This window comes from Pantherophis guttatus, chromosome 2 (assembly GCF_059756535.1).
Source record: "Pantherophis guttatus breed Tessera chromosome 2, ASM5975653v1, whole genome shotgun sequence".
NCBI lineage: Eukaryota > Metazoa > Chordata > Lepidosauria > Squamata > Colubridae > Pantherophis > Pantherophis guttatus.
In genome coordinates this window covers 279,369,257-279,389,906 of record NC_142064.1, presented here as the reverse complement: position 1 = coordinate 279,389,906, position 20,650 = coordinate 279,369,257, and the positions used below count along the sequence as shown (strand labels likewise).

Sequence of the window (20,650 nt, the reverse complement as noted above, 5' to 3'; positions counted from 1 at the left end):
AGAAGATAAATAGGGAAACAACAAACAGCTGAATCATTTTAATGAGCACCAAGCTTTTCTTTATAGGCTTCAAATTTAGTAAAGCTAAGCCTTGGACTGGTGATGCCCAAGACTTTCCTTTTTTACCTCTGTGGGAAGTACACCCCAAAAGGACAGTGCCAGAAACCTCACAGCACCAGAAACCTCAGAAAACAGTGCCAAGCGACCCAAGCCAGCCCTTCCCCCTTTAAGAAAACCAAGAAGCACCAGCTAAAAGGAAAACTCAGCTGTTACAAAAAAACCAACAACACTTAAGTAGAGCCATTAAGATACGAGGAATCAGAGTAAAAATAAACTCTCCAAAGTAAACCGAAACTCCCCTTTTCCTGCCCCGTGACAAGATTAACCCCCAGGATAGGAAAGACAAAGGTCCTGTGACAGGATTAACCCATTAAGGCAGGAAGACAGGATCCAGAGCAAAAATTTTAGCAAGGGGTTCTCTGCCCAGTTGCTGGGTGGGCGTGGCCATGGTGGGCATGACCTAGTCGACCTCCTGCACCATGGTGGGGGGGGCATGACCGTGTGGCCTCATGTGGTGAGCTCAAAGAAGCATGTAGCATATGTCTGCTTTTTTTGGAACAATAAAATAGCAAATAATATTTTTGAAGCAATTAACTGGCATTATGAAGAAAGACATACCAAAATTTCTATTTTATTTTGATAACAAATGTTCTTTTGTATTCAGGTCTGGTCTTAAAAAAATGATATAGCACTTGGGGATGAAGATGCAACCAACAAGGCCAGCACTAGAAGCCAAGATGGAGAAGACCTGCACAGCTACCATATACTTCCCCTTGGTGCTCAGGTAGGTGGGTACAAAAGATATCCAGACACTACAAAAGATCAGCATGCTGAAGGTGATGAGCTTGGCTTCATTGAAGGCCCCAGGTAGATTCCTGGCCAGGAAAGCGACTGTGAAGCAAATGGCAGATAGGAAGCCCATGTAGGCAAGGGTAAGGTAGAACATGGCAATAGATCCTTCATTACATTGCACAATCATCTCTTCAGATAGTGAATCCGTGTCCAGCTCAGGGAATGGGGGAGAAGTGCCCAACCAGATGCTGCAGAGGACAAGTTGAACAAGAGAAAATGAAAGGATGATAGAATTGGCGAGGCTTTTCCCCAGCCATTTTTGTACTTTATTTCCTGGTTTTGTGGCCAAGAATGCTAACACCACCATGACTGTTTTTGCCAAGATAGTAGAAATGGCAACCGAGAAGATGTTGCTGAATGCCGCTTGTCGGAGAAGGCAAGTGGCTCTCCTTGGTTGGCCAATGAATAGGAAGGAGGTCAAGAAGGAAAGCAGGAGAGAAATGAGGAGGATGTAGGAGAGATCCCGATTGTTGGCTTTGACTATAGGAGTTTCTTTGAATTTAATGAAGATTCCAAAGATTAAGCCTGTTATCAAACACAAGAACATGGCAAGGGAAGCTAGGACAATCCCCAAATTTTCTTGATAGGATAGGAAAGTTTCAATCCTAGGTATACAGATATCTCGGTTGATGTTTGGATGTTGATCTGCTGGACATTTGGTGCATTTTACAGCATCTGAAAAGAGTAAGATTAACATCAACCTCAAAGGTTTGCCATTCCCCTGTGTCTTTATCTTCCCACCTATGCCAGGAAATGAAACACGAATGGATCCTGTTGTTTTTGGCATCTCTCTTGAGGCTGTCAGCTTCATTTCAAAGTTTTTCCTGTGGCTCCAGCTGGAAGTGGAAATTCTATCAGAGTTTGCAGTAGAAATCAAATTCAGAAAGCACACACAGGTAAACTGATTCAGCAGGATTCATTAACTTCCTTATATACATATAATACATGAAGATAAATGTACAATACCAATACAGATTCTTCTTCAATGTAATAGCAGTTACAAGCAAAACACAAGGCAAAAGGGAACAGTTAGTTTCATTTCAGCAGAGCAGACTAGTTTCAGTTTCTCTGCACAGACTCAGAAGCTGTAGACACGCCCTGGCTCCAGTCTGTCTCAGCTCCCAACAGCCCTCATTGTCTGACTTAGTTGATATGCCTATACATTGGCTGACCTTGTTATCATGGGGCCGTTGATCTCGCTCTTGTGATCTGGTGAGATCTGGCCATGAATGGCATGAATGAGTTTTTAATGTTTTTAATTTTTAAATGTTTTTTATAATGATTTTTTAAAATGTATTGTGAGCCGCCCTGAGTCTTCGGAGAGGCGCGGCATATAAATTAAATTAATTAAATTAAATTAAATTAAATGTCCTATTCCAGTTGATGAAAATACTCTGACAAATTCTTCTCAGTTTCACCTACCTAAAAAGAAAATTTCCCTCTTTTCTCATCAAACGAAGGAAGGAAGGAAGGAAAGGAGGAGGGGTAGGAAAGGGAAAGGAAGCAGTGGGAAAGGAAAGGAAAGGAAAGGAAAGGAAAGGAAAGGAAAGGAAAGGAAAGGAAAGGGAAGCGATGGGAATGAAGGGAAGGGAAAAGAAGGAAAGTGAAGACAAGGGAACAGAAGGGAAAGGATCCAAATTTCTCAAAATATGTCAAATAAAATGGTAAAGATTGACAAGTAAAGAAAAATGAAGAGCAAGTTATGTCATTACCATTCTATCTTTTAATAACATGCTTCCAATTTAAACCCGTGATTATTTTCAGCACATGTTATAAATTATGTTATAAATATTAAAACAAATTATTTTTTAAAAAACCCAAACTTAAAAATGCCTATCAAAACAATCTTTTCAGAAAAATGTCAGGATGTATCTTCCTCCCAAAAGTCTGTCCCTTTTCTCTGGTTTCACCCACCTTCCATGGTGGAGATGGTTCCTTCTGCACAAGGACGACAATCATAGCAGCAGATGGGCTTCCCCTCCTGAGCCACCTTCATGAATCCAGGACGACAGCTTTCCACACACCTGGAAGGAGGAAGAGGCTGAGGAGAGAGAGGAAAAATACACAGAAAATGAACTTTCTGGACAGGAAGAAAGTTTTTGTGATCTCCAGTTGAAGATTTAGATTTGACTAATGAGAAGCCAATACACAATGTGAGGTTTATCAAACTATTTGAAGTGTATATTCCTTCTGTATTTCTCTTCCTTCTAATGTTTTCTACACACTATAAATGTAGGCTTTCATTTTAAAGTTAGATACGAAATTTATCAGGGAAATGTTGATCAGGCTCTTTTCTTTGGTTGCATATACCAGGTTACTTGTATGACTGGCTCAATCTACCACCCTTTCCATGAATTCTATGAAGAGTTTGTATGAAAACTGAAGACAATATTTTTCATGGCCATCTGAATAGCTGATAAAGAAGAAGTTTGCTCTTTTGAGAGCATGATCAGCCGACGTGGAAACTCAATGGCGAATGGAGAAGAAAACCCCATCCCACCACACCTCAAAAGTTTAATCCTGTTTTTGTAACCTTCAGTGGAATAAAATAATTATTACTCTCACCTTGTTCATCTTTTCCACTTGTGTGATATGCTTCTGTTCAATGAAAATTTTTAAATCCTGGGATGCCTGTTTCTTTAGACTCCCAGATTTCTCTCTCTTGATAGATCTGTTGGGAAAAAGGACCCAGTTCACAATGTCCAGGTCAGCTGACAGATCTCCTTTCTCATCCAAATATACCCCATCCATGGAATTATTGTGAAACTGGGGGCTTTGAAGGAAGGAATGAAGCTGGAAAGGAAGGAAAAGAAAAAGGAGATAAGAATTTCTTTGAAAAGACCCCTTAGTCTTCTCCCTTTATCTCTCTCTGTTTCCCTCTCTCTTTCTCTCTCTGTCAGCACTTGGTGCTGAAAAGGTTGGCCATCACTGATACAGTCTCTTCTAAGATCATCCCCACAGTATATAAGACCGAGTGCTGTTGCTATATTACAGCCAAAAACAGTTATTAGAAGATATTTGATAAAAGAATGGCTGAACAAGCACATCATGAAAGCATTTTCTTAGAAAACAGTTAAAAAAGAGAGAGATGTATATAATGTAATGTAGAGATACAGTAACGAACATTTATGTATTAAGGTACTGCAAAGAAGCAAGGAAGTATGTATGTTTATTGTTGTTTTGTTTTTTTGTGTGTTATCTTTTTATGATGTGTTGTTTCTATGTTTTTTAACGAAAAATGTAAATAAAGATTTTTTTAAAAAAAAAAAGAGAGAGAGAATTATTGCAAAAAAGCAGGATCAGCAGGTATCGATAGAAAAATGAAGGGATTGGAAAGTTGGAATTGGGTTGGGACAGAGTTTCATGATAGCTAAATTTTTCAGAATTATAATCCTAGGCATCCACTGACAAAACTGATTTCCATTTGCAGGGGAACAATGATAGAAAACAGGGGGAGAGCCTTCCCTGTGGGGGCACCTACGATCTGGAACGAGCTCCCCCCGGAGATACGGAGGATCCCGGATCTTCGCACCTTCCGTCGCGCGCTTAAAACGTTTTTATTTCATCAAGCTGGCCTGGCCTAAATCATCTCCTCTTTTAAATTTAAATTTTAAACATAAATTTTTAATCTGTTTAATTATGGGGTATTTTAAAATTCAGCCTAAATTATTTAATCTGTTTTAATTTATTTTAGATTTTGTATTTCCTGTGTTTTATCTTCTGGCTGTTCACCGCCATGAGTCCTTCGGGAGAAGGGCGGTATAGAAATTTAATAAAATAAATAAATAAATAAATAAATTACCTGCCACACCTTCATGCCCCTGTTCCTCACTGATCTCTTGAATGGGGGTGTATAAGCTGAATTTAAGGCCCTTGCCACAGCCCAGACGGTGTTGTAAATGAGGTAGCTGTCCAGAGCCAGAACCCGATCGATCTCCTCTTTCCTCAGAGCCTCCAGTTCTTCGCTCTGTCTGCACCGCCTCCAGACTTTCACTGAAAAGGCATCCTTAGTGGAGGAACATCTAAAGGTTTCCTTCACAAAGTCATACATTGATGTATGAAAGAGGTGCAGAGCATCGTAGTTTGCCCATTTCTTCTTCTTCTGTATCAGAAAGGAAAAAATGCCAGCCACGTACTTAAAGGAAAAGATACTAAGCATTAAATCGATACTGAGATCCCAGTGAGCTTTGGTGATCCAAACTTTTTCTACAACGGGTTCTAGAATGTGTTGAAGTAACCCTTGCACAAACATCATTCCTACCTGGAATGAACTAGTCTCTGAACCATAAACAAAGACGTTGACTTCTCTCCACTTGTAATTCCTTTTAAATGAAAATAACATGTAAGCTGTGTTTAGGGGAAAGGTTTGATGTATCGCTGCACAAATGCCATTCCTTAACATCAAAGCAGACATTGTTCTCATGAACCTCTGTCCCTGGTCAGTTTCTGGAGCAAGGAGACCAACCAAGGTCCACTGAAAATAGAGGAGAAGCTTGACCATCCCTGGATACTGGATTCCTTCAGCAGGGAGCATCGGGTAGAAGAAGGGAAACTGAGTTTTATCCCACAGAATCTGAGAAGCAAGACTGTAACTGATCTGAAAGGCATAGAAAATGGTGGTATTTTACATTTAGCAATAGCAATAGCCCTTAGACTTATATATCACTTCACGGTGCTTTACAGCCCTCTCTAAGCGGTTTACAGAGTCAGCCTATTACCCCCAACGATCTGGGACCTCATTTTACCCACCTCAGAAGGATGGAAGGCTGAGTCAACCTTGAGCCTGGTGAGATTCGAACTGCCAAATTTCAGGCAGCTGGCAGGCAGCAGAAGTATTTATTTATTATTTATTATTTATTTATTTATTAATTTGATTTATATGCCGCCGTTCTCCAGAGACTCAGGGCGGCTTACAATGCGTTAAGCAATAGCCTTCATACTTTTGTATATACCTGCTTAGTAGGGCTTTCGGCCCCCCCTAAGCAGTGTTCTTTTTTATACAAAGTCAGCTTATTGCCCCCACAATCCGGCTCCTCATTTTACCTACCTCGGGAGGATGGAAGGCTGTGTCAACTTTGAGCCTGGTGAGATTTGAACTTGCAGTAATTGCAGGCAGCTGGCAGCTTAAGTGCTAATTTAACAGCACTTTAGTCCACTGCGCCACCAATGCTCATTAGCCTGCAGCACTCTAACCACTGTGCCACCATGGCTCATTAACAAGTAAAATGCAATTTCACTCATTTCCAAAATCAAGCTCTTCTTTTCATTTACCGGAGAGGATCTCTGACGGAAAGTTGTATGTGTCTTCTGAGAAAGACGCACCTGGGGGATTTTGTAGGTGCCCAACATGGTTGACATCTGGATGGAGATGCCAGTCTCGGCCTCTTCCAGAACAGCCACCGTGTTTCTGTGCCTTCCACACCTGTAGTTGGGCACATTGGCCTCCCCGTTTGAAAGGAGATCCAGCAAAGCATCTGAAGTCATTTCTATCCTGAAGAAATTTTCATAGATATTATAACCCAGGGTGACGTTGGGTAAGAGATGGTCACTATGGTTGATGTCCTCAGTGGCAAAAATGAAGGGCACAAATTTCCAAAAATGTTTGGATGCTTTTCTGCAGGTACGAACACATCAGTGAAAATAACATTTGAACTTTCTTCCATTAAAATCTTTTTAATCCACTCATTCATAATGACCTCCAAACAATGTGCAACATTCAAATATATTACAATAGAAAAAGAATAAGAAGAACGGAAAATGTTGCTTCATACAATATTTCAAAGGCACTCTTCTGGGTGGTTATAGTAACACAACCTAAATTTCATGCTTTGATCTTCAAATATTTTGTCCCATATCTGGTGGATTGTTTCATCTCTTTTAATAGGGGTGACTGATGTTGTTGTTGTTAGTTGTGAAGTTGTGTCCGACCCATTGTGACCCCATGGACAACATTCCTTCAGACCTTCCTGTCCTCCACCATCCTCTGGAATCCATTTAAGCTCACGCTGACTGCTTCAGTGACTCCATCCAGCCACCTTGTTCTCTGTTGTCCCCTTCTTCTTTTGCCCTCAATCGTTCCCAGCATTAGGCTCTTATCCAGTGAGTCCTTCCTTCTCATTAGGTGGCCAAAGTATTTGAGTTTCCTCTTCAGGATCTGACCTTCTAAAGAGCAGTCAGGGTTGATCTCCTCTAGGACTGACTGGTTTGAACTTGCAGTCCAAGGGACTCGCAGGAGTCTTCTCCAGCACCAGAGTTCAAAGACCTCAATACTTGATGACTGATATCCCCAGATAATTTTCACATTTAAATGCAGTTCTAGGATTCTTTCAAATTATATAATTTTTTTAAAGGCATTGAATAGCTAAACTAAACTATTTATTATTAGCTCTTGTATATTCTTCATATTATAGATATTTGATGAGTTGGACCAATGTAATTGAGAATGGCTCCAACCTGAATGACTTCAGAAGCTTTTAAAGTCCAATTTATTCTCTCCAGCTCTGAGGCAGAGTGAACATCCATAATCTGTTGAATCAACTTCTGTTGGTGTTTTGCTTGTTTCTGGGACAGTTTAGGATTCTTTTCCTATTTTGTACTTGAATTGTAAACCGCCCAGGGTATGAATTCTATGCACAAGTAAACATATCGATCTACCTATCGATACAGTAGTGATAATATTTTCATTTTAAACAAGGATTGTTAAGATCCATGAATGAACCAATGAATGATCATGGGAGACACTTGCAAACTTCCTTACTGTTTAATTGGGAATCTTTTATTCCAACAGTAAATTTTGATGTGGAAAAAACAATGGTGACATTACAGATTTACAAAATTGGAAGGGATCTTGTAGGTCATCTAGTCCAACCTCCCCAAGCAGGAGAGCCTACACCATTTCTGACAAATGGCAGTCCAATCTCTTCTTGAAAGCCTCCAGTGATGAAGCTCCCACAACTTCCGAAGCCAACTTCTGTTCCATTGGTTGATTATTCTCACTGTCAGAAAATCCCTCCTTATTTGTAGGTTGAATCTCTCCTTGATCAGTTTCCATCCATTATTCCTTGCCTGGCCTTGGAAAGTAGCTTGACCCCCCTCCTCTCTGTGGCAGCCCCTCAAATATTGGAAGACTACTATCATGTCTCCCCTGGTCCTTCTCTTCACTAGACTAGCCATGCCCAGTTCCTGTAACCAATCTTCATATGTTTTAGTCTCCAGTCCCGTAATCATCCTGGTTGCTCTCCTCTGCACTTTTTCATTATCTCATCTCCAATGCAGAGAAAAAAGACAGTGTCGCTTTGTGCTTTGACCAGTGTCCCCCAGAGTCCAGCTCAACTCAGGGGCAAGATGGAAGGGAGAGGTCACTCTGTTCCACTGTTTCCATGCCCCAGCTCTGATCATGGGATGGAAAGGTAAAATGGATATGGGCAAATAGTGTATCTTGATTGGGTTTTGATACGATACCATGTTTTCCCAAAAATAAGACCCTGTCTTATATTTTTTTGAACCCAAAAATAAGTGCTTGGCCTTATTTTTGGGGAGGTCTTATCATTTTAGTGTGTGTGGAGCAAGACCGGGATCCTCTTGCTATCTTACCTGATTTCCAGCTCTGTCTCCCTAACCCTAACCAGAGGAAATAGCGTGGATTGGTTGAGTGTTTAAATATTTTGGGGGAGGGTTTATTTTCAGGGGAGGGCTTATTTTTGGGGAAGGGTATATGTTTGGGGGAGGTCATTTTTGGGGAGGTCTTATTTTCAGGGAAACACTCAAAATGAGCTTCTTTAACCTGTGGTGTGCAGTAGAGATCCCAAATTAGAATCAGAAAGCATGTTAGGAAAAGGAGGAGATCTGGAGATCAGCATCTCCCTTTTTCAGAGAGTTGGAAATGTAGGCATTCATTGGAAATGGAGCGTCTCCAATGCAGCGCGGGAAGATTGACTTACTTGGAGAATTTAGCTGAAGGACTTCTGTCGAAGGGCAGGGATTGAAACCTAGCCTTCATTGCAGAGAATACACCACCGATGAAATAATCTCCTGACTTGTAATGATTGTCTGGATCCACTTCGCTTTGTTCCAGAGTCAGGAGGCATTTGGCTTTGGGCATCGCACAGGCTCCCCATGGCCACAGAAGCAGCACAAGTAGAAGTGTAAGCAACATGACTTGTGTTCCTGGCTGAGCCCTCTCTGTCTGCAATTTCACGAAGAATGAGAAGAAGAGGTGGAAGAAACAAAAACCTCTTCCAGGGCAGAAGCTTCAGATCCAGACAGGGTCCAGCCAAAATATAGAAAAACAGCCCTTGTATTAAAACCACCCCCAGAATTTCTTTCTTTCTCTTGAGCCATTTATGTAAACCTTTACTATATGTTAGATACAGATTAGATAGAGTTGGAAGGGACCTTGTAGGTCATCTAGTCCAACCCCCTACCCAAGCAGGGGACCCTTCCTCATTTCTGACAGATGGCAGTCCAGTCTCTGACTTTCTGTTTTAGCCAACAGTGCATTTAAGTCTGATATCAACATCAAGACACTTTCTGACATGTTTGTATTAATTTTTCTGAAAGTCTGCAGAAATGTCTCTAGGGGCTTAACATAAACTCAGAAAATCACTATGATTTGGATAAATGTCCATGGAGTTTCTCAGTCATTCAGTTCGTGGTTGTCCCAAAGGTGCATTTTCCAAAAGGCAATTAGACTTTCTTAGTTTTTCTATTTTTAAAAAAAAAAAAAACATATTTTGCCTCTCAGCCAAGAAGCTTCTTCAGCTCTCCAGTATGATTTGGATAATTGCAAAGAACAGAAACATCAGATCTCTGAAACCTGCACAAGTCAACAAGCACACGCCCAAAGGAAGGCCTTACAGATGTGGCTCCAAAGTTTGAAGATGGGCCAGCAAAGCAGACTAGAGAATTTGGCCCCAAATGTTTCTAACAGATGTTTTAGAAAACTCAGGGTCAAGAGAGATTTTGAGCATGGCCATGGAGAGGGGCATCTTAATATGGATTTAGTTAGGCATTCTTTTTTTAGGGGAATTTGCAAATAGGTCTTTTGGTCTGCTGTGAATCCTATTCAGAGTGCAGCAATTGGTCCCTGTTTGAAGACAAAAATTTATTTATTTATTTATTTATTTATTTATTTATTTATTTATTTATTTATTTATTTATTTTAATTTATATGACACTCATCCCACTGTCTGAAGCTTGGGAGATCAGCAAAATAATTTCTTATTCCCATAATTCTCGAGTCTGCCTTTCTGTTGAAGAGGCTTTATTCTTTTAGACATTGACTCATTTTATCTCTTTCCTTGTTGGCCTTCCAAGGTTGGATCTGGCCTTCTGTAATCCATACTGATCCCAAGTCACTTGCAAGATCTCCTAGAGATATAATTCAAATTTCTTCCACGTGTCAGTGTTCTGAGTAACATACCCAATACTGGATGCAATATTCAAAGTGTGGTCTTACTAAGGCTTTGTAAAGAGGTATTAGAACTTCATATGATTTTGATTTTATCTCTCCATTAATGCATCCTAGGATTACATTGGCTTTTTTGGCTCATACATTTTGGCTCATACATTGGCTCATACATTGGCATACTGTTGGCTTATATTTAAATGATTGCCCACTAGGACTCCAAGATCCCTTTCACAATTACTGGCATTAAGCCAAGTTTCAACTTGTCTATACCTATACAGTTGATTTTTCTTGCCTAAGTGTAGAATTGTACTTTTATCTATGTTGAATTTCATTTTGTTAGATAGGTTAGATACAAATCAAAACAAAAAAAGGTTTGTATATTCATAATCTTTTTCTACGACCATTCAAGTAGCAAATAATCAATTTGTAACAACTCAATGGCAGTTTGGGGAAAGACATAAACATTTAATGTTATTTTGACATCAGATGTTCTTTTGTATTCAGGTCTGGCCTTAAAAAGATAATGTAGCACTTGGGGATGAAGATGCAGCCTAGCAGGCCAGTACTTGAAGCCAAGATGGAGAAGACCTGCACAGCCACCATATACTTCCCCTTGGTGCTCAGATAGGTGGGAACAAAGGATATCCAGACACTGCAGAAAACCAGCATGCTGAAGGTGATCAGCTTGGCTTCGTTGAAGGCCCCAGGCAGGTTCCTGGCCAAAAAAGCCACTACGAAGCAGATGACAGCCAGCAAACCCATGTAGCCAAGGGCAAGATAGAACATGGCAACGGAGCCATCATTACATTGCAGGATGATCTCCGCAGATTGTGAGTGCATGTCAGTATCAGGAAATGGAGGAGAGGTGCCCAACCAAAAGCTGCAAAGGACAATTTGGACACCAGAACAAGAGATGATGATGGAGTTGGACAAGCTCTTCCCTAGCCATCTCTGCATCTTATTCCCTGGTTTTGTGGCTAAGAATGCTAACACCACCATGACTGTTTTGGCCAGGACAGTGGAAATAGCAACTGAGAAAATGTTGCTGAATGCTGTTTGTTGGAGAAGGCATGTAGCAGTCCTTGGCTGGCCAATGAATAGGAATGAGGTCAAGAAGGAGAGCAGGAGGGCAATTAGGAGAACATAGGAGAGATCACGATTGTTAGCTTTGACTATGGGAGTTCCTTTGAATTTAATGAAGATTCCCAAGAGTAAACCTGTTACCAAAGAAAGAAGCAAGGCAAGGGAAGCTAGGATGATCCCCAGATTTTCTTGATACGATAAGAACGTTTCAGTCTTTGGTATACAGACATCTCGGTTGATGTTTGGATGCTGATGTGCTGGACATCTGGTGCATTTTTCAGCATCTGAAAAGAGAAAGATTAAAATCTACCATAAAGCAAGAACTTCCATCAGATGCATAGTTAGAGTGAAACGAATGATGGTGAAGATTTATTTATTTATTTATTATATTTCTATACCGCCTTTCTCCCGTAGGACTCAAGGCGGTGTACAGTCAAGAAAAATATAGACACACAAACATCATAAAATTGCTAATTAAAATTATTACTTAGTTTGGTCAATTAAATAAAACCCAGAATTAGATAACATTTAAAAAATCATTCACATGTTCGTATGTTTAGCCCCGCCTGTTGGAACATCAGGGTCTTGAGGGCATGGCGGAAAGCACGGAGATCAGGGATATTCCGTATCTCCGGGGGCAATTCATTCCAAAGGGTTGGAGCCCCCACAGAGAAGGCCCTCCCCCTGGGAGTCGCCAGTCGACATAATTTGACTGACGGTACCCTGAGTAGTCCCTCTCTGTGAGAACGAACTGGTCGGTAGGAGGCTATTGGTGGCAAAAGACAGTCTCGTAGGTGTGAAGATGAATGTGTGTGAATAAATGTAATACGTAGCAAAGGTTGGGAAGTTTAAGAATTATAATGCAAAATGACAATAGTAAATGGCAAATGATGAGTTGTGTCCATTCAATATTCAGAATAACAGAATAAATAATTATGTCAGGTATGCCTCCTTTCAACACTCAAGAAAGAAAAACCCTGATTCCATTTTCATAGAGAGAGGTACTTTTACTGAGTATGAACTGAATGCAACCAAAGAAAAGCAAGGTCTGAGGCAATAGGCGCGAAAATCACATATAGAAAGCATCCTTAAAACCCTCCCCCCCATCGTCCTGTCAGGATTATCCAATCCACATCCCCCCAAGGGGTCATGTGGGGTGCAGCTTCCAATGGCTCCATCCTCCTGGTATGCCAGGACGGTTGACCTTGAGTGGTTATCAGCTGCAGAGAAACGCTGAGGAAAACCTTCTCCCATTTACTCCACCAGTTCACTTCCCCCTCCCAACTATCCCCACAGCTCCCCCTCCCCCCGTTACAATTGCAGCTGAACAAGCAAACAATATAAAGGCGGAGGCTGACAAATTAGTTCCAAAGGAGGGAGGGAAGGAAGGAAGGAAGGAAGGAAGGAAGGAAGGAAGGAAGGAAGGAAGGAAGGAAGGAAGGAAGTTTCCAATGTTATAGCAATAGCACTTTGACTTATGTACCAGTTTATTTATTTATTTATTTATTTATTTATTTATTTATTTATTTATTTATTTTTGCGATTTATATGCCGCCTTTCTCCCTGGGGACTCAAGGCGGCTTACGAAATGACAAATTCCAATACAAATCACAATGAAATAAAATTAAAATCAGCAACCCTATTTAAAACAGTTTAAAATTATGACCGTGTACCCCCAAACGGATCAGTTGAGTTGACGGAAGAGCCACGTCTTCAGCTCGCGACGGAAAGAAAGAAGGTCGGGGGCTGTCCTGAGCTCGGTGGGCAATCCATTCCACAGTGCTTTACAGTCCTCTCTAAGTGGTTTACAGAATCAGCATATTGACCCCAACAATCTGGGTCCTCATTTTACCAACCTTGGAAGGATGGAAGGCTGAGTCAACCTTGAGCCAGTGAGAATCCAACTGCCAAACTGCTGGCAACCAGTAGACAAGATGAAGAGCAAAAAAAATGCCATCTCCCTTCTAATGCATAGGCCTCATGGATCCCCTGTCTTTTAGTAACCTGCTTAAAATGTAAACAACATAAAGATTATCAATCAATCAGAATAGAGCTGGAATGGATCCTGGAGGACATCTAGTCCAGCCCCCTGTTCAAGCAGGAAGACCTATATCATTTCAGACAAGTGACTGTCCAGTTTCTTCTTAAAAACCTTCAGTGATGAAGCACCCACAATGTCTGCCAGCAGGCTGTTCCACTGGTTCATTGTCATTGCTATTAGGAAGTTTTAATTCCAGGTTGCTTCTCTCCTTGATTAGTTTCTATCCATTGTTTCTTGTCTTGCCTTCTGGTGCTTTGGAAAATAATTTTTTTTAATAAAGTTTTTTTTAAAAAAATTTTTTAAACACACAAACAAATATACAATGCATCTTTTCTGAACAGAATATTGGCCCGGTTTTAGATTTATACAAATTTTTGTTTGTCTTTAACACAATTTTAACACAATTTTATATATAGATTTTTCTCATATCATTTATTCTCTCTAATTCTAAAAAAACCAATATTACCCTTCATCTTAACTTCTCATCCTAATATAGTTCATTTTTTCTTTTCCCTCCTTAAGATTTGAACCCCTAAATTTAAATTCATATAACATAATACCATCCCCCATTATTACCTTAAATTCTCTTATTCCAATCACCAATGATTCCTTTATCAACTATTCCAAATAATAGATTGCAACAATTAAACATATTCAATAAAAAAACCAATTAAATATCAATCTTACTCCAATACCTCTACATTTACACTCATAGAGCATAATACAATTCCCAATCATTTTCTTAAATTTATAACATAATACCATTCCCAATTATTTTCTTAAATTCTTTAGTTCCAATCTCAAATACTTTTTTCTTTGTCAACTGTTCCAACTAATAGGCTTCAACATTTTATAACATTTTTATAACATTTTTATATCATTTTTATAAAGACCAGTTAAGTATATCTAATTAATTCATAATCCAATATATAATTAAGGGTATTTCATTTATTACAATCCCCTTCATTAATTAAAAATATGCCAATTATTCATACACCCATATAGTTTTAAAATCACTTCATTAGGAATACAATTTCATCTTTTATTCATTTTCTTTACCCCATATTCTCCTTCCATTTCTTTCTCCTTTTCTATCTTTATATTTTACTTTCTTTTTCTTTTTCTTACCCCTTCTTTTTTTTAAATTTTAAAATCCTGATCTCTCTTTTCCCTAATCCCAATATAGTCATTTTGTTTTTAAAGATCATAAACTCTTCTATTTTGCTGTATCTTTCCCATTTTTTCCCATCCCTTTTCCCTTTTTCTTATTTTCTCACTGATAACCCCAGTGTAATCATTTAAGTTTTTTATATTCTTTCTATTCCATCCTTTGGAAAATAAATTGACCCCCTCCTCTTTGGGGAAGCCTCTCAAATACTGGAATACTGCTATAACTTATCGCATGTTATAAATTACACATATCAATGCATTTTTTTTTCAAAGCCAAGCTTGCAATACATAACAAAACAAATTTTGAATTATTTTCTTTCCCAAAGTTAGCCTCATTTCTCTGGTGACACCCACCTTCTATGGTGGAGATGGTTCCTTCTGCACAAGGACGACAATCATAGCAGCAGATGGGCTTCCCTTCCTGAGCCACCTTCATGAATCCAGGATGACAGCTTTCTACACACCTGGAAGGAGGAAAGGGCTGAGGAGAGAAAGGAGAAATATCCAGAAAATAAATTTATTTTCAGACAAAGGACAAAGGAAGAAGGGATTGTTAATCTCCAGTTCAAGTTTTAGCTTTGACTAAGTAGAAATCAATAGGAAATGTGAGGATAATTAAAAGGGATTGAACTCCATCAGTGGTGGGTTCCATTTACCATCGCTACCGGTTCGGAACCAGGAGCCTGCACATGCACGCACTCACTTCGCTCGCTTGGGGTGATCCTGCGCATATGCACAGAGCATCTGTGATGATGTCCGGGCAGGTGGGAAGAGCCTTGGATCGGGCAAACCGGTAGAAACCCACCACTGAACTGCATATTCCTTTTTAGTTTCTCTTCCCTTCTGATGTTTCATGCACAGTACCATTTTTAGGCAGCCATTTTAAATTTAGAATAGAATAGATTAGATTAGAATTCTTTATTGGCCAAGTCTGATTGGACACACAAGGAATTTGTCTTGGTGCATATCAGAGGTGGTTTTCAACAGGTTCTGACCAGTTCTGAAGAACCGGTAGCGGAAATTTTGAGTAGTTCGGAGAACTGGTAGTAAAAATTCTGACTGGCCCCGCCCCCATCTATTCTCTGCCTCCCAAGTCCCAGCTGATCGGGAGGAAATGGGGATTTTGCAGTAACCTTCCCCTGGATTGGGGACGGAATGTAGATTTTACAGCATCCTTCCCCTGGAGTGGGGTGGAATGGAGATTTTATAGTATCCTTCCCCTGCCACGCCCACCAAGCCACGCCCACCAAGCCATGCCCACAGAACTGGTAGTAAAAAATTTTGAAACCCACCACTGGTGCATATGCTCTCAGTGTACATAAAAGAAAAGATACATTCGTCAAGAATCATATGGTACAATACTTCATGATAGTCATAGGGAACAAATAAGATATGATTTTTTTTCAGGGAAATATTGGACAAATTCCTTCCTTTGGCTAAGTGAGCTAGGTTACTTGCATGATTGGCTCAATCAACCTTTCTTTCCATGCATTCAGTGAATAGCTTGCATAAAAACCCAAAACGATCTTTTCCACGGCCATCTGAAAACCCAAAGAAAAAGTTTCAACTCTTGAGAGCATGATGTTCTGTCCCCATCTCACACACGCACACAAACAGTCAGCCAGGGGTTAAATAAAACTTGCAGACAACAAATTCTTTCGATAAGAGGATTGGCAGCAACCCAGTAGCTGCTTGCCAAGAACTTTACTCATAGAGGGAGGGGTTGTTCCTCCGCCAGATAAACCAAAACAAGATACACACAGTTAAAGAATTGTCAAGTCCAGTCCGTATTAAATCCAAGGCAGATAACGTTGTTTCACAGATACAATGTGACTCACTAGTAGTTTAGTTTTGTCCGTCACAGAGTCTGAATGGCCACCTCACCCCCTTTTATCCCCTGTGGGGTGTGGTCCAGTGACTCAGCTTAATCTCTGGCACACCTCCTTTTCTGCTGCGTGCGCTTGTCTCTCCGACGCTGGCGTGGATCCAGCCAAGACTTATCTCTGTCACTGTCCGACTGCGAGGAGATACCTGGCTCCTGGCCAATCTCTTCTTCGGGAGACACCTGAGGCATTGCCAGAGAGGAGGGTCCTGGAGAGGGAGGCCTGGCCAACTCCTCTCCTTCATGTTCGGAGCCTTCTCCTTCCGATAAGTCGGCCTCGGGGGTCGGAGTCACAACACATGATCAACTGATGTGAAAACTCAAAGGCATTGAAAGCAAACCCCTCACCCAACCCAAAAGTACATCCTTATTATTGCCACCTTTTTCAATGGAAGAAAATAAATATTAAATCTCACTTTCAGCATTTCCGCCTGGGCGATACTCTTTTGGTCAATGAGAACTTTAAAATCCCGGGATGCCCCTTTTTCTAGATTCCCACATTTTACTCTCTTGACAGAACTGTTGGGGAGAACCATCCAGTTCAGAATGTCCAGGTCAGCCGTCAGATCTCCTTTCTCATCCAAATATACCCCATCCATGGAATTATTGTGAAACTGAGAGCTTTGAAGGAAGGAGTGAAGCTGGAAAGAAAAGGAAAAAAAGAGTTTAAGAAAGAAGATCAGAAGTTCTTTGAAAGGATATCTTGGTCTATGCTGGGAGGGATATGAACAGAGCAATAGCAATAACAGTTAGACTTATATACTGCTTATATACTGCTTCATAGTGTTATACAGCAGGGGTCTCCAACCAGGGGTGAAATGCTCCCAGTTCGGATCGGATTGCCCAATCCGGTAGCGATGGCAGTGGGTGGTTCGGAGAACCGGTAGCAAAAATCCCTGCGCCCCCCCACACCATGCCCAGCTGAGCCACGCGATTATCAGAGGCTTTTAAAAAAAAATTTAAAAGCATTTTTTCTACAATCTCTTCGGCCGAAAAAATGGTTTTAATGCAGTACTGCAGGCTAATTCTGTTGACTGCCAGCAGTTCGATTCTCATCAGCTCAAGGTTGGCTCAGCCTTCCATCCTTTTGAGGTTGGTAAAATGAATACCCAGATTGTTGGGGGCAATCTGTAAACTGTTTAGAGAGGGCTGTAAAGCACTGTGAAGCAGTGTATAAGTCTAAGTACTATTGCTGTTACCTTAGCCAGGAAAGCCAGCTAAGTGACTTTGGGCAGTCATTCTCTCTCTCAGCCTAAATCCAATTCACAGGATTGTTGTTGGGAGGAAAATAGGAGAAGAAAGGTATGTTGGATATATTTGTTGCCTTGAGTTATTTGTGAAAATAATAAAGGCAGGATATAAATAAATGAATAAGAGTGGTACAGTGACCTAGAGGTGGAGCACTTGCCTCCCAATCAGGAGGCTGTAAGTTCGCTCCTAGATAGAGGCAGATATTTCTCTCTCTGGGGACACTGGGAATATATCTGCTGGAAAAAAACCTCTGCATTGGTGACAGGAAGGGCATCTGGCCAGTAAACATTCACGACATTCAGTTGCCCAGACTTCACCCTGCAAAGGATTATGGGGTCATTAAAAGAGGATGATGATGATAAATAAGTGAATAAAATAAAATAAATGAATGATAGAAGGTTAGAATTGAGCTTTAATTTTTTCAGAAGAAGTAAGCAAGGCATCCACTTACAAAACTAGTTGCCATCTGATGAAAAAGTCTTATGGAAAAGAAATACCTGCCAAGCCTCAACCCTTGCAGCATTTACCTTTATACCCCTGTTCCCCTTTGATCTGTTTGATGTGGAGATATAAGCTGAATTTAAGGCTCTTCCCACAGCCCAGATGGTATTGTAGTTGAAGTAGCTGTCCATAGCCAGGATCTGATCAATCTCCTCTTTCGTCAGAGCCACCACTTCTTCCCTCTGTCTGCACCGTCTCCAGATTTTTACCGAATAGCCATCCTTAGCGGATGTACACGCAAAGGATTTCTCCACAAAGTTAAGTAGGAATAAATAAAGGGTAGGAACTGTATCATAGTTTACCTGTTTCCTTTTTGGTATCAGAAAGGAAAAACAGCTGCCAAAGTATTTAATGGAAACGATACCAAACATCAGGACAAGATTCAGATCCCAATAAGCTGTGGTGATCCAGACCTTTTCTATAATAGGTTCCTGAAAGGTTTTCAGTATGATTTCTACAATCATCATCCCGTTAGTGAATGAATTAGACTGTGAGCCATAAACAAAGACATTGACTCCTCGCCACTTGCGATATTGTTTTGATGACAAAACTACATCAGCCACATTCAGTGTAAAGATTTCATATATAACTGCACAAATGCCATTCCTTAACATCAAAGAAGGCATTGTCCTCATGAACCTCTCCCCCTGGTCAGTTTCTGGAGCCACGAGACCAACCAAGGTCCACTTGAAATAGAGAAGAAGCTGGACCATCCCTGGGTACTGGACTCCTTCAGCAGGGAGCATCGGGTAGAAGTAAGGAAACTGAGTTTTATCCCTCAGAATCTGGGAAGCAAAACTGTAACTGATCTACAAAGGAAAAAGAGAAAATGGTGCTAGTTTATCCTTGACAACAAAAATTCTCATTTCCAAAATCAAACTCTGCTTTTCATTTACAGAACAGGACCTCTGACTGACTGACAGTTGCATGGGTGAAAATATTCACTCAGAGAAAGACACACCTGAGGGACTTTGTAAGTGCCCAGCATGGTGGAAATCTGGATGGAGATGCCAGTCTCGGCATCTTCCACAACAGCCACTATGTTTCTCTGTCTTCCACACCTGTAGTTGGGCACATTGGCCTCCCCGTCTGAAAGCAGGTCCAGCAAAGGATCTGTAGTCATCTCTACCTTGAAGAAATTTTCATAGATATTATAACCCAGGGTGATGTTAGGTAAGAAATTGGTATTCTGGTTGAGGTCCTTGGTAGCCAAAAGGAAGGGCAGGAATTTCCAATAAAATTTGGATGTTTTTCTGCAAGTACCAACATATCAATGAAAGTAACATTTAACTTTTCTTCCACGGTAATATTTTTAATTCACTCAATTACAAATATTATTCCAAACAGTTTGTAACATTCCACAATATTACCATAGAAAAAGAGTAAAAACAATAAGAATTTTTGGATCTTAGAGTATTTCACAGGCACTCCCCCAGTTAGTTATACTAACCCCAATTCAACTTCATGTGTTGATTTTCAAACATTTTATCATATATTTGATTGACTATTTCCTCTGTCTTAATACAGGTGACTGATATCCGCAGATAGCTTTCAATATTTCAGTGCAGCTGTAGGATTCTTTCAAATTGCGTTACATTTTAAGATACATGAATGGTTAAACACATATATTTATTGTTAGCGCTTGTATATTCTTAATATTATAAGTATTTGTGCAGTTGGATTGAATTATCTGAGAATGCCTCCCACCAGGACATTGAGAAGCTGTTAAAGTCCAGGTGATTCTTCCCAGTGTAAGGTCCCAAAATATACTTGAGTTACCAGAATGCCAAAGAGAGAGAGACTCAAGACGAGGCTTGCAAAAAGAAGCAAATTTTATTTATAGCCAAAAACAAAATACTGGGTGGGACTATATCCAGAACATACGGATACAATGCATGTGAGGAGATAGCCACACCTTGGGAAAGGTATAGCCACACCTTGGGGAAGCCACACCTTGGGGAAGGTCAGAGACATCATCTTAGTACCCAATTCTGGCCTCCTAGTTTAGGTTTGTGTATTCCTTGTTGCCCTGCAAAGGAATAGAAGCCTTCCAATTAGCGTTATCTCTTCCTTGAGCGTTCCTTTGTTCTCCCAATTGCTCATTTGGTGCCCTGGTTCTGCAAGGAACGAGCTTATACAGATCAAAGGTGTAAGTTAGGGCTGAAGTGTAAATTATCCCGTGGATGATGTCTGCAGTTCCAACTGAGATACCTACCATGCTCTTAGATGGCACGAGAAAACCAGGAAGAAGATTGATATGGATTCAGATCAAATGGCAGGAACATATGTTTGACAAATACCAGATACATTACAGAGGCCTAATAACAGAATATGCTTGTTAGAGGAGATACAAATCTAAAGGCATAATCTATGTGATACAAATACAAAGAGATATTTGTGT

At 40.4% G+C, this 20,650-nt stretch overlaps 1 protein-coding gene across 1 annotated transcript; it reads right to left on the bottom strand.

Moving 5' to 3' along the window:
- Positions 1–10,765: 10,765 nt before the first annotated feature.
- On the bottom strand, positions 10,766–19,372 carry LOC117668158 (vomeronasal type-2 receptor 26-like). Its single transcript, XM_087885352.1, has 4 exons — positions 19,211–19,372; positions 18,276–19,058; positions 16,940–17,138; positions 10,766–11,688 (listed from the first exon to the last, which is right to left on the bottom strand). The coding sequence occupies exons 1-4, from the start codon at positions 19,370–19,372 to the stop codon at positions 10,793–10,795; spliced, it is 2,040 nt and encodes a 679-aa protein (XP_087741478.1). The 3' UTR covers positions 10,766–10,792.
- Between the last annotated feature and the right edge of the window lie 1,278 nt (positions 19,373–20,650).